Source organism: Saccopteryx leptura, chromosome 11 (genome assembly GCF_036850995.1).
Source record: "Saccopteryx leptura isolate mSacLep1 chromosome 11, mSacLep1_pri_phased_curated, whole genome shotgun sequence".
Taxonomy (NCBI): Eukaryota; Metazoa; Chordata; class Mammalia; order Chiroptera; family Emballonuridae; genus Saccopteryx; species Saccopteryx leptura.
In genome coordinates this window covers 62,713,233-62,726,953 of record NC_089513.1, presented here as the reverse complement: position 1 = coordinate 62,726,953, position 13,721 = coordinate 62,713,233, and the positions used below count along the sequence as shown (strand labels likewise).

The 13,721-nt window shown below is 46.0% G+C and overlaps 1 protein-coding gene across 1 annotated transcript in view; it reads left to right on the top strand.

Moving 5' to 3' along the window:
- MCM2 (minichromosome maintenance complex component 2) overlaps window positions 1-12,817 on the top strand; it is a 31,593-nt gene extending 18,776 nt beyond the window's left edge. Inside the window, exons 9-16 of the mRNA XM_066352883.1 lie at window positions 6,488-6,581; window positions 7,438-7,688; window positions 7,796-7,922; window positions 8,503-8,615; window positions 9,535-9,780; window positions 11,012-11,194; window positions 11,427-11,582; window positions 12,043-12,817. Of these exons, the coding sequence (XP_066208980.1) occupies window positions 6,488-6,581; window positions 7,438-7,688; window positions 7,796-7,922; window positions 8,503-8,615; window positions 9,535-9,780; window positions 11,012-11,194; window positions 11,427-11,582; window positions 12,043-12,153 (1,281 nt within the window). The 3' untranslated portion in view covers window positions 12,154-12,817. The remainder of the gene's footprint in view (window positions 1-6,487; window positions 6,582-7,437; window positions 7,689-7,795; window positions 7,923-8,502; window positions 8,616-9,534; window positions 9,781-11,011; window positions 11,195-11,426; window positions 11,583-12,042) is intronic.
- Window positions 12,818-13,721: the final 904 nt, after the last annotated feature.

Genomic DNA, 13,721 nt, shown 5'->3' with positions numbered 1-13,721 from the left:
ACATGCTCCTTGCCTTCATGGGGCTCGTGTTTGATCAGGATTTGAATTTGGGCAAAATAAGTCTCTAATTCCAAATCCTTCCTTCATTTATTTAATGGAATACTTCTACATAGAGAAGTTGCTCTTTATTAAGTAGATTGACTAACCCTAGTGGAACTCGTACAAGTAAAGCAAGATGTTTAATTATTTCCCTTTATCAGTTTTCAAAGTAATGAATTGGTTAGAAATGACGCAGGGTTTGCTTTGTGAGGGGACCCACTGAGTGTCATCATAAAAGTTGTAGGCTTTAATGTAACTGAGGTTTTGGCACAGTGGTTATTGGAGGCTCCTCTTGTATATTTCCTGCTCCAGACCTGGAGTCAGCTATTTCTCCACAGCCGTATTCTTTCCGTCTAGTAGAAAAGAGCATCAGAGATGTTAGCCTCTGCATGCACTAGGCCTGGACCACTGTGAGCCACTAGTGCTAACAGTGCTAACAGCCTCTGCTTAGAGTAGGTTTTGGAGTAAATTTCAGGACCAAAGAGAACCAGAAAAGGTTTAACGTTCTGCAAACAAGACCTCCACTCCTAACATATAAAATAGTGGCAGGAGGCATTTCTGGTACCAGAAGGTCCTGTTTCCAGAAGGACCTGCTGGTCTCATTGTCCCTAGCTGTGGTGAAAAGTGGCCATACACGGAATAGACTGCCGACTGCCACCCCCAGCCCCAATTCCCAGAGTTGGGTTTCCCCATCTTCACACTTCCAAGGCAGACACAGGAATAACTTCCACTTGGCTGGAGACGGAGGCAAAGAGCTGGATGCAGTGCTGTGGGGGTGGTTCTCCCTCAGCATTTCCAGTGCTGATTTCATGTCAGAGCCCCTGCCCCACCCCAGACCCAGCTGTTCAGTCTGACCTGTGCAGACGCAGTGCCTCAGAGGGGAAAGGTTGGGAACAGTGAAGGCACAGCCATGGCCCAGGTGGAGGTGGTACGTCTCCCAGACCCTCTGTATTTACATCTTTATTATAGTGAACAGCACTGAAACACAGTGTCTGTGTATTACGTTGTGTGCTCATCGCTCCCAGTTTAGTCTCTTCTGTCTCCATATCTTTGACCCGCTTTGCCCTCTCTGATCTCCCGTCCCCCTTCCCCCTGGTAACCACCGTGCTGTTGTCCGTGTCACTGCTTTTTCCTACTGTCATTCATTTAATGGTGTTTCAGAACAAAGAAAATATCAGTTATATGGGGGTTTTATCTGGTATAAAGGACAAGAAACACCAACAGAAAATATTTTTACAGCTCCAAAATACATTACTTGCAAATATTTGCAAAGTTCATTTTTATGAGATTCATGTAATTCTGTACTTGATATGACAGTTTAGAGATGGAAAATTAAAAGAGCTTTTTTTAATTAGAAAGACAACAGTACATATTAGCCATTGCTAAAGGTATTCAATAAGAAAGTGGATATATTTTTATTCCCACTAATTGTCACATGCAGCCTCTATTCTGTCTCATTCTGCTTCACTGTCTCTAGTATGCTTATCTCCTGAGCTTCTGCATTTTTCCTCCTCTGTCTGTATCTTTGCCATGGCTTCTGCTGTCATTGCTCATATTCTGCTTTTCTGGGACTTTGCTGTGGCTGCTTTCTTACTTCCCTTTGCTCCGACTCCTCCTGTAGCTCCTGCCTCTGCCCTGGCTCCTCCCGCCCCACTCATTTCTTTCAGACCCTCTCTTTGGGCTGTGCTTATGGGTTCTGGACTTTCTTTCTGTCAAAATCAGAATGACTCCATTTGCTAGTCTCCCTAGAATGTTCTTATTTTAAAAATCTGTGCTCTCTTTTTTTGTTTGTTTTTAATTTTTTAATAATTTTAATTTATTTTGTTTACATGGATTCAAGTGTCTGACCAAATATGACTAACTCCCTCACCACCCACCCCCATGTCACGTTGTCCCTTATATCCCCTTGTCCCTAAACACCCTCCCCCCTTCTAGGATTTGCTGTCCTGCTATCTATATCTCTATGTTATGTGTATATAATTGCACGAATCTCTTTACCTTCTCTGATCCCTTCACCTCATCCCCCTTCCCTCTGATCACTGTTCCTCTGGTCTCTGTGATTCCGCCTCTGCCTCTGTTCTGTTCCTTAGTTCACTTTGTCCATTAGATTCCACATATAAGTGAGATCATACGATATTTCTCTTTCTCTGCCTGGCTTATTTCACTTAGCATAATAGTCTCCAGGTCCATCCATGCTGTCGCAAAAGGAAAGATTTCCTTCTTTTTCATGGCGGTATAGTATTCCATTGTGTGTATGTAGCACAGCTTTTTAATCCACTCATCCACTGGCGGACACTTAGGGCTGTTTCCAGATCTTGGCTATTGTAAACAATGCTGCCATAAACATGGGGGTGTGTATCTTCTTTTGAATCAGTGATTTGGTGTTCTTAGGATACATTCCTAAAAGTGGGATAGCTGGGTCAAAAGGTAATTCCATTTTTAATTTTTTAAAAATTTATTTATTGATTTTTAGCAAGAGAGGAAGGGAGAGAGGGAGAGACAGACAGAGACAGGAACATCAATCTGTTCCTGCATGTGTCCTCACCAGGGATCCATCCAGCAACCTCTGAGCTTGAGGATGAGGCTCCAACCAACCGAGCCATCTGGCCAGGGCCATTTTTAATTTTTTAAGGAAATCTCATATACTGCTCCACAGTGGCTGCACAAGTCTGCATTCCCACCAGCAAGTGCAGGAGGGTTCCCTTTTCTCCACACCCTTGTCAGCACTTCCTATGTGTTGTTTTGTTAATGAGCGCCATTCTGACAGGTGTGAGGTGGTATCTCATTATGGTTTTAATTTGCATCTCTCTAATGATTAGTGATGTTGTACATTTTTTCATATGCCTATGGGCCATCTGTGTGTCCTCTTTGGAGAAGTATCTATTCGGTTCCCTTGCTTGGATTGTTTACCTTCCCGGTGTTGAGTTTTAGAAGTTCTTTATAAATTTTTGTTATTAACCCCTTATCAGACATTGGCTAGTATGTTCTCCCATTGTGTGGATTGTCTTTTTATTTTGTTAATACTGTCTTTTCCTTTGCAAAAGCTTTTTAGCTTGATATAGTCCCATTTGCTCATCCTGTCCTTTATTTCATTTGCCCGTAGAGATAAATCAGCAAAGATATTGCTATGAGAGATGTCGGAGAATTTACTTCCTGTTTTCTTCCAAGATGTTTATGGTTTCACGACTTACATTTAAGTCTTTTATCCATTTTGAGTTTATTTTATTGTATGATGTAAGTTGTTGGTCTAGTTTTGCATGTGCCTGTCCAGTTTTCCCAACACCATTTGTTAAAGAGACTGTATTTACTCCATTGTATGCTCGTACCTCCTTTGTCAAATATCAATTGGTCATAAAGGCATGGGTTTATTTCTGGGTTCTCTGTTCTGTTCCATTGATCTGTATGCCTGTTCTTATGCCAGTACCAAGCTGTTTTGAGTACAATGGCCTTGTAGTATAACTTGGTATCAGGAAGTGTGATACCTCCCACTTTATTCTTCATTTTCAAGATTGCTGAGGTTAGTCGTGTTCTTCTTTGGTTCCGTATAAATTTTTGGAATATTTGTTCTATATCTTTGAAGAATGCCATTGGTATTTTAATAGAAATTGCATTGAATTTGTAGATTGCTTTGGGTAGTATAGACAATTTAATTATTTTTGTTCTTCCTCTCCATTAACACGGTATATGCTTCCACTTGTTTGTATCCTCCTTGATTTCTTTTATCAGTGTTTTATATTTCTCTAAGTACGCACTGAGTACAAGTGTTTTACCTCCTTGGTGAAATTTATTGCTAGGTACTTAATTTTTTTGTTGTTGTTTCAATAGTGAAGGAGATTGTTTCCTTAATTTTGTTTTTAGGTAGTTGTCAGTATATAAAAATGCCACTGGTTCTGAATATTAATTTGATGTCCTGCCACCTTGCCAAATTTATTAGGTCTAGTAGTTTTTTGATTGAGACTTTACGGTTTTCTTTGTACAGTATCATATCATCAGCAAATAATGATACTTTTACTTCTTTTCCAATTTGGATGCTTTTTATTTCTTCTTGTCTGATTGCTGTGGCTAGGACTTCCAGAACTATGTTGAATAAGAGTGGTGAAAGGGGGCACCCCTGCCTTGTTCCTGATCTTAAGGGGATTGCTCTTAATTTTTGCCCATTGAGTATGATGTTGGCTGTGGGTTTCTCATAGATGGCCTTTATCATGTTGAGGTATGTTCCCTGTATTCCCACTTTGCTGAGAGTTTTGATCATAAATGGGTGCTGGGTTTTATCAAATGCTTTTTCTGCATCTATTGATAGTATCATGTGATTTTCCTCCTTCCTTTTGTTTATGTGATGAATCACATTGATTGATTTGCAAATATTGTACCAGCCTTGCCTTCCCAGAATAAAACCCACTTGATCATGATGTATGATTTTTTTCATGTATTGCTGGATTCGGTTTGCTAATATTTTTTGAGAATTTTAGTACCTAGGTTCATCGGGGATATTGGCCTATAGTTTTTTTTCTTTGTAGTGTCTTTACCTGGTTTTGGAATGAGGATTACGCCTGCCCATAAAAGGAGTTTGGAAGTCTTCCCTCCTCTTCAATTTTTTAAGATAGCTTGAGAAGGATAGAAGTTAGTTCTTCTTTGAATATTTGGTAAAATTCGCCTGTCTGGTCCGGGACTTTTGTTTGTTGGAAGGTTTTTTTGTTTGTTTGTTTGTTTTTTGTATTTTTCTGAAGTTGGAAACAGGGAGGCAGTCAGACAGACTCCTGCATGCGCCCAACCGGATGCACCTGGCATGCCTACCAGGGGGCGATGCTCTGCCCATCTGGGGCGTCGCTGTGTTGCGACCAGAGCCATTCTAGCGCCTGAGGCAGAGGCCACAGAGCCATCCTCAGCACCCGGTCCAACTTTGCTCCAGTGGAGCCTCGGCTGCAGGAGGGGAAGAGAGAGAGAGGAAGGAGAGGGGGAGGGGTGGAGAAGCAGATGGGCGCTTCTCCTGTGTGCCCTGGCCGGGAATCAAACCCGGGACTCCTGCACGCCGGGCCGACGCTCTACCACTGAGCCAACCGGCCAGGGCCAGTGTTTCTATTTTTGATTTCTAGTTTCATGCCATTGTGGTCAGAAAAGATGTTTGCTATGATTTCAATCTTCTTAAATTTATTGAGAGGCGTTTTGTGTCCTAACACACTTGAAAAGAATGAATGTTCTGCTGCTTTGAGATGAAAGGTTCTGAGGATATCTATTAAATCTATTTTATCTGGTATGTCATTTAAGGCTGCTGTTTCTTTGTTAATTTTTTGTCTGGAGAATCAATCCCTTGATATTAGTAGGGTATTAAAGTCCCCTACTATTATAGTATTGCTGTTGATCTTGCTCTTTATTTCCTTTAAAATCTTCTTTAGCCTGACCAGGCAGTGGCGCGGTGGATAGAGCATCAGATTGGGATGCAGAGGACCCAGGCTCAAGACACATGAAATTGGCTAAGGATTTCCCCATCTTGGAGATGAGCTAGAGAAAGCAGCCATTAGATCTGAGAGCAATGTAAACAAACTGGAGTTTTGATTTGTTTGTTGCGTTCTGTTTTATATCCCACATATGAGTGAAATCCTGTGGTTCTTCACTTTCCTGTGGGACTTACTTTGCTTAGCATGATATTCTCCACGTCCTTCCATATGGTCACAAATGGCAGTATTTCATCTTATGGCTGAGTCGTATTTCATTGTGCGTATACCACATCTCTGCACCCCCCCCCCCTTTTTAATTTATTGACTTTGGAGAGAGAGTAAAACCTCACTTATTTAATGCATTCATTGCTTGATTCTTGTACGTCCCCTGACCAGAGATCGAACCTGCAACCTTGGTGTATCAGCACGACACTAACCACCTGAGCTGCCCAGCCCGGGCCTACCACATCTCATTGAAGGACACGGGTCGTTTCCCTGCCAGACCTGGCTTTGTATTATAGTTCTTCATCAGAGCTTAGCCAGGAGCTAGACACTTGTATAAATGCCTCACAGAGAGCTCACAAACACCTGTGAGTTGGGTAGTGTTACCTGATCTCCATTTTTGAAAACAGGCTTAGGTAAGCCACAGAGCCCATGTGGGGGGTCTTCCTGCTGTCAGAACCAGTTCTGTCTCCTTTCTGCTCTTGGTCTGCAGCCTTGGGTAGACCTTGGGTAGACCTAGTTCAGTTTCCTGAACTAGGACAACATAAAAGGTACCTGACCAGTTCTTTTAAGCTTTAAAGTTCTTTGAGTCACAGAAAGTCAACTAATAACAAGGCCCAGAGTCAGAGGGCAGGGCCTAATTCCTAGGCCTAGTGGAATTGAAGCAGCTCTGGAGGTGGGTGCTGTGGGGCCAGAAATTGCCCCATCCCCTGAGACTGGAACAGATAAGTTATCTGCCCAGACTTGAGGGCAGAGTCCTGTTCCCATGGCTCTCTCCCTCCCTTCCTCAGATCTTTGCCAGTATTGCCCCGTCCATCTACGGGCATGAAGACATCAAGAGAGGCCTGGCGCTCGCTCTGTTTGGAGGGGAGCCCAAAAACCCAGGTAAGCAGCCTCCACAGGGAATGTAGTAGGAACCAGGTTTACATGTCAGACAAGGCAGGGTTCTGGATTTAAAGCACGTTAAGATGTGAGGAGACGGTGTGTGGCTTGGTCATGCTGGGGAGAACAGAGCCCACGGGCATGGTGTCTTAGGCATCATGGTGTTCCGAGCTCTACCACTGCCTTCCTTTTTGATGAGCAGATTCACCTTTGCTTTACTTTTTAAAGATAATTTTACCTTTTAAAAACTTGTTTTAACTTAAAAATAATACACAAGATTGTATTATGTTCTCTTTTTAAATTGTTGAAAGTCATAAAAAAGCCAAAGTCCTAGTACCCTTCCAGTGGGCCACCTCTGGTCAGTGTGGTGTTTGACTTTGTGTGGCTGTTCATAGACTTACCCGCATTCTTAGAAAACACAGAATTTCACAAAGCATACGTGTTTCTAGTTCCTGATTGTGTGTAAGTGGCTACGCATAAAATATCCAGCTTGTTTTTCTCAAGCAACACATTTTGGGTATACTTTGGTATTAGTGCATACAGAGCAAGTTTGTGCTTTCAAGTTACTGTATCATGGTCCATATGGCATGGTGTATTGAGTTACCCTTCTAGTTGGAGAACACTTAAATTGCTTCCAGCTTTTTAGATTTATGAAGAATATATTTATACATATCTTATGCACCCATTTTTTTTGGTTCATTGCTCAGAAGTGGGATTGCTTGTCCTAGGGTATTAAATCCCATTCTGTAGAGACTATTCCTTTGCCATTCATAACAGACTAAGAAACTGGACGTAAGCATATACCCCACACCTCCCTTTCGTCCCCACCCACTATGATCTCATCCTTAATTTCCTCCAGGCGGTAAGCACAAGGTGCGAGGTGACATCAATGTGCTCCTGTGTGGAGATCCTGGTACAGCCAAGTCTCAGTTCCTCAAGTATATTGAGAAAGTGTCTAGCCGTGCCATCTTTACCACCGGCCAGGGGGCTTCAGCTGTGGGCCTCACGGCATATGTCCAGCGGCACCCCGTCAGCCGGGAGTGGACCTTAGAAGCTGGAGCCCTAGTTCTGGCTGACCGAGGAGTATGTCTCATCGATGAATTTGACAAGGTGGGTCCTGGACCTTGTAGGTGATGGGATTCAGGGTGTGTTGACTTAGCCTTCAGTGGGGGACAACTGCGGCATTTGGGGGAGAATCATGCACTTTACTCTTACAGATGAATGACCAGGACAGAACCAGCATCCATGAAGCCATGGAACAGCAGAGTATCTCCATCTCAAAGGCCGGCATCGTCACCTCCCTGCAGGCTCGCTGCACTGTTATTGCTGCTGCCAACCCCATAGGTACACTAGACCCGTCAGCTGGCAGGGCTTGGGGCCTGCCAAAGGGGACAAGACCCCGAGAGACCTGCCTTTGGGAGTCGGGCCCATAGCACCCCTCGTCCAGTCACAGATTTGAGTTAGGAATGAAGCAGCAGGTGGTGATTCTTGCCAGTGTGTCCCGTGAAAGCGGAAGGGACCCCTGGTTTCTGTTGAGCTGTGTTCCCAGAACCACGCAGGGCCGTTCTTCTCAAAAGACCTGAGATAAGGCTCTAGTTCATTGTCTCAGTGGGGGTGGCGTTGCTTGTTGATCCTGGCCAGCAGGTGCTTTGATCCTTGCCTGTCTGGTGGGTTGTCCCTGCTAGGAGGCAGGGGTGCTTTCTCTCTACGCTGTTTTAGGCCATCACTTGGGGAAAGCCCTTTTCTGTCTCTTGTCTGGAATGCCTCAGCTGGCACTGAGTCTCCATCCCCTTCCAGTTCCTTTGCCAAAGTTCCTGACCCCTCTGTCCTGAAGCAGCTTGGTGTTAGAGAAAACTTTCTGTGGTTCAAGAAGAAAGACGGGGGAGGACCTGAGCCCTAATAGAGAGGTGTCTCTGTGTTGCAGGGGGCCGCTACGACCCCTCACTGACCTTCTCAGAAAACGTGGACCTCACGGAGCCCATCATTTCCCGCTTCGACATCCTGTGCGTGGTGAGGGACACAGTGGACCCAGTCCAGGTACCAGACCCGTGTCGGGTTCCGTGCATACATTCTGGGGACCTCTGGTGTGCCTGCTGGGGCCTGTTGTGTGCCAGGCACGAGGAAAGGGAGCATCGCATGGACCACCATATGTTTTTCACTCTTGTGCTCGTGGCCAGAAGTCATCCTTGATTTCTCTTTCCTTCGCTTTCCAGCCGCTTACCCAGCACAGTCCACACTCTGCTACCAAATTCTGTTGGTGCTTCTGTCTGAGTTTACCTATTTTTGCTGCTTCTCTGACATAATCGGAATCCCAGCTTCTCTTGCTCTGACTGAAGTACTGTGGTGTCTGGAGGTTCGTCTTCTGGCTTCCACTCATCCCTGTTTAGACCACAGTTAGAAGCCAGCTTGTCTTTTGGAATCATAAGTTGGGTCATGTCTTTCCTTCTTAAGAACCTACTAGCAGCTGTCCTGTAACTGTCAGAGGATCCACTGTCCTTGCTGTGGCTGCCGGCCCTGCAGGATCTTTGCACTCACCTCCTTCCTTCCTTCCTTCCTTCACTTTATCCATGCCTTAAAGATGCCAGAGCTTTGAACTTGTTCCTTTTCCTTCCTGGAATGCTGCTCTCTGGGATTATCAGATAACAGAGGAACTATCGTAGCCTTTGCTAGAGGAGTCTTCTTGGGACCTCGTCCATCATCCTGTTTCTCTGCTTAGCACATGTAACTTTCTAGAGTTAATTTTAACTCTAAAACTGTGTCTTCTCAGCCTCACTGGGAGGTAAGCTCCATGAGGCTAGATGCCGGGAGCTACCTGGCACGAGGTAGGCTTGGGGTGTGAGTGTCGAGAGAACACCCTTCTGAAGCACATCAGCTTGCCTGCGTCTAGCTAGCTGACTCCCTCCCAGCCAGGCCATGGGACTCCACCTGCAACCTGCCCGATTCCGTCTTGTCTTAGGATGAAATGCTGGCCCGTTTCGTGGTCGGCAGCCACATCAGACACCACCCCGGCAACAAGGAGGAGGAGAGGCCGGGCAGCACCCTGGAGCCCACCGTGCCCAACACGTACGGTGTGGAGCCCTTGCCACAGGAGGTCCTGAAGAAGTACATCATCTACGCCAAGGAGAAGGTGCACCCAAAGCTCAATCAGATGGACCAGGACAAGGTGGCCAAGATGTATAGTGACCTGAGGAAAGAGTCCATGGTGCGGAGCCAGAGGGCCGGGCGGGGTGGTGGTGGGGCAGGAAGTAGGCAGCTGCTTTCTCATCCTGCTGTCATTAATTCAACAAGTGCCAAAGGAGGAACGCCTTATAAAAGGAACTTACATATCTGATACCTGAAGTATTTTGTTTTAGGTGGCACTTAAATATGCATGCATTTATCTCTGCATATAGGGCCAAGATCTTTTGATGGCCACTGATTAAGTTCCATGTTAACTTTGCATTAATTTCACCCAAATGAACAGGTGCTCTGAACTAGATTCTATTCTTTCATAGTGGGGGGTGAGGATTTATAGGCAGCTTGCAAGTAGTTAGAATGCAGAATTCTTTTTTTTTTTTTTTAATTTTTTTTTTCTTTTTTCACTTTTCTGAAGCTGGAAACGGGGAGAGACAATCAGACAGACTCCCGCATGCGCCTGACCGGGATCCACCCGGCACGACCACCAGGGGCGATGCTCTGCCCACCAGGGGGCAATGCTGTACCCCTCCGGGGCGTCGCTCTGTTGCGACCAGAGCCACTCTAGCGCCTGGGTCAGAGGCCAAGGAGCCATCCCCAGCGCCCGGGCCATCTTTGCTCCAATGGAGCCTTGGCTGCAGGAGGGGAAGATAGAGACAGAGAGGAAGGAGGGAGGGTGGAGAAGCAAATGGGCGCTTCTCCTATGTGCCCTGGCCGGGAATCGAACCCAGGTCCCCCGCACGCCAGGCTGACGCTCTACCTCTGAGCCAACTGGTCAGGGCCAGAATTCTTATTAATTGGTCCTTCTCACCCACCTAGTCGAGCAGCAACTTTTTCCTTTTTTTTTTTTTTTTTTTAACCATTTAACTTCATCAAGCCTTCTCCGAGCATTAGTTTTCGTAGAAACAGCTTATTGTCTCACTTGTACTGCATTGGACTTTGCAGTACTTAGTATAGGACAGTAACAAGAACAGTTGGCCACAAGGGTAACAGACTGTGGGGTGTGTTTAAGTAAACTGGTGACAGCAGAGTGTGTAGGTGTGACAGTGACAGGGCATAGGGTACGCACCGACAGGGCACTTCAGGAAAGAATAGAAAGTGTGAGCTTAACTGGTGGCTCTGCTGAGCCCTTCAGCCATAGGGTGCTTAGATGTGCCCTCCGGGTTCAGGGCACTGGCATTGCCGCTCTCATTCTCCCTGCCTCTCTCATTCTCCCTGCCTCTCTCCTGCCTAAGCTCTGATGCCATCCTCCTCTGCAGGCGACAGGCAGCATCCCCATCACAGTGCGGCACATCGAGTCCATGATCCGCATGGCAGAGGCCCATGCACGCATCCACCTGCGGGACTATGTGATAGAGGACGACGTCAACATGGCTATCCGTGTGATGCTGGAGAGCTTCATCGACACACAGAAGTTCAGTGTCATGCGCAGCATGCGGAAGGTGGGTGTCAGCTCAGGCGGGGGTTTCTGGAGCTAAGAGTGAGCTTGGCATAGGAGGCTACACATGACCTTTTGAGACGCTGGCCCGGATGCTGCGTGCCGCAAAGCTCCCTGACCTAGCTGCTCTTGCTGGTGGTGGGAGAGCATGGCAGGAGTGGAATGACCACGTCCTGTAGTGTCTTTTGAGTGTCTTGTCAGGGAGGGCTGGTGATGTTTGCTCTTCTCTCTTGCAGACCTTTGCCCGCTACCTTTCATTCCGGAGAGATAACAATGAGCTGTTGCTCTTCATACTGAAGCAGTTAGTGGCAGAGCAGGTGACTTACCAACGCAATCGCTTTGGGGCCCAGCAGGACACTATTGAAGTGCCGGAGAAGGACTTGGTAGACAAGGTATGAGCAGAGTGCAGGGTTGACCGCCTGGGACTTGCTAGTCATTTTTGGTGTCGAAAAGTCCTTGCTCTGTCAGTGAGTAGGCAGGCCTTGGATGAGAGCCATTTATTGAGTGTTTATAATGTGCTGAGCACTGTTACATGCACTTAAAATCTTGACAGCAGTGAGAAGAGAGAAGTCCTGTTACTGTCATCCCATCCTACAGGGGCGACATCACAGGGCAACTGCGTAGCTTGCCTGAGTTCACAGGCAGTTGACAGAGCTGCAATGGCAAGCTGTGTCTAGCTCCAGATCTTCACGCAGCCAGCATCTGCCCTGGTGGACTTCCCTATAGTGGAGATGGGAGCCCTGCCCAGCCCGTAGTGAATGAGCTTAGGAAGTGAACTGAACCCAAGGCTATGTGGACTTGGCCATTCTGAAGTCCATTCCCGCGGCTTACTTGACCTTTTCCTTCTTTTAGGCCCGTCAGATCAACATCCACAACCTCTCTGCCTTTTATGATAGTGAGCTCTTTCGGATGAACAAGTTCAGCCGTGACCTGAAGCAGAAAATGATCCTCCAGCAGTTCTGAGCCTCCACAGCAGCTTCCTCCTTCTGGCTTGGAAGTCATTCCAGTGCTCACTTCACTTCGTGCTTCAGGAACAGAGTGGTGGGGCCAAGGCTGGCAGCCGAACCCTCTGCGCCCCCTCCCCACGTCTGCTGGGCTGGGGCTGGGGCTGGGCTGGCTGGTTACTATTCATTTCTCAGGCTCCTTCTCTGCTTCTCTCACCATCTTGGGTGGGCATGCCAGTATTTTTTTTTCAACTGCCCGGTAACCCATTTATAGGAGGTGGGCCTCCACTTCATCCTGGATCAGGTCTGGTGTGTTCAAGGTATAGACATAGTCTTTTAGGTGACTTGGCATAAGAGTACTTGAGTTCTGTGTCCTGGCTGCTTCAGCCATTTTGACTGATAGTAAGTTCACGGTATTGGTAGTGTTTTTCTGAACTCTGTCCTGCAGGCATGTATTTAGGGTTCTGTGAGTGGAGAAGTCACGTGGGCAGAAAAGAGCACAGCCCTTCTACTCTGTCATGACACAGCTTGGTTTCCGGAGGGAGGAAGGCTCAGAGGACTTGATATGGTAATGAGGGCTACCGCTTACCCTTGGTAGTCTTTCTCTTACCTAATTTCCCCATTGTCTCATTGTTTATACATTCAGTTTCTGTTGTTTAAATTAAAATCTAAATACTGGTGTCTGTTGGTCTCACTTTTCTCTTAATATCGTAAGGCAGGTTGTCCTGGATCTTCCTTGAAGGCTCCTCCCGCCTCTGTCTGAGATGTTCTGTAGGAGGGAGGGGAGGCTACAAGAGCTGTTCTGTTTGTGGATGTGAAAAAAGCCAGAACTGTGACTCTTCCTAGTTGGCAGCTGCTGTCTGTATGATCTCTCTGGAGTCTGTGGGAACCACAGAACAGACTTGTACACCAGGAAGGCCTGGAGGTACCGTACTTCCCATGCATAAGACACACCTTTTTTCAAAAAATTTGGGGTCTAAAAATGGTGCATCTTATACAGTATGGTTATAGATTCTTTATTTGGATATCTTGCTTTTTTGCACTGTTTTTGTGCTCATTGTTGAAGACAGTGATTTGTCATACACAGATGAGGACAAGCTCATGGATGGGAGTTTTGACAGTGATGAGTTGTGTGAATTTTATGATGATTAAAACTTGAGTTCAATAACTTTATGTAATACATTCTTTCTAAATTTCAGGCCCCAGAATTAGGCGTGTCTTATACATGGGGAAATACGGTAATCTGGCCTTGTTTCTGATTGGAGCAACACTGTTGTTGATAAAAGAAATGTCCAAACCTGTAGAGAAGTGTTGTTAATGTTCAGGGTTTCACGAAGAGGAGCCACAAAGGAATGAGGCAGCAACAAAAGTACTGCAAGTGGAGGACCCCAATCTCTCCAGGATTGAGGTGCCTTGGAGAGATCAGCTATACAATTTATTAAGTAGAAATATGTCATCTTGCATAAGGAACCAACAAGCAAAATACAGTGTACAATTTTATTGCTTAGTTTTGCAAAATTAATTAGGTTTCTCTTGCCCTTTCTGAGACAATACACCACACATCTGCTGTCTGATTCCTGACCTGCA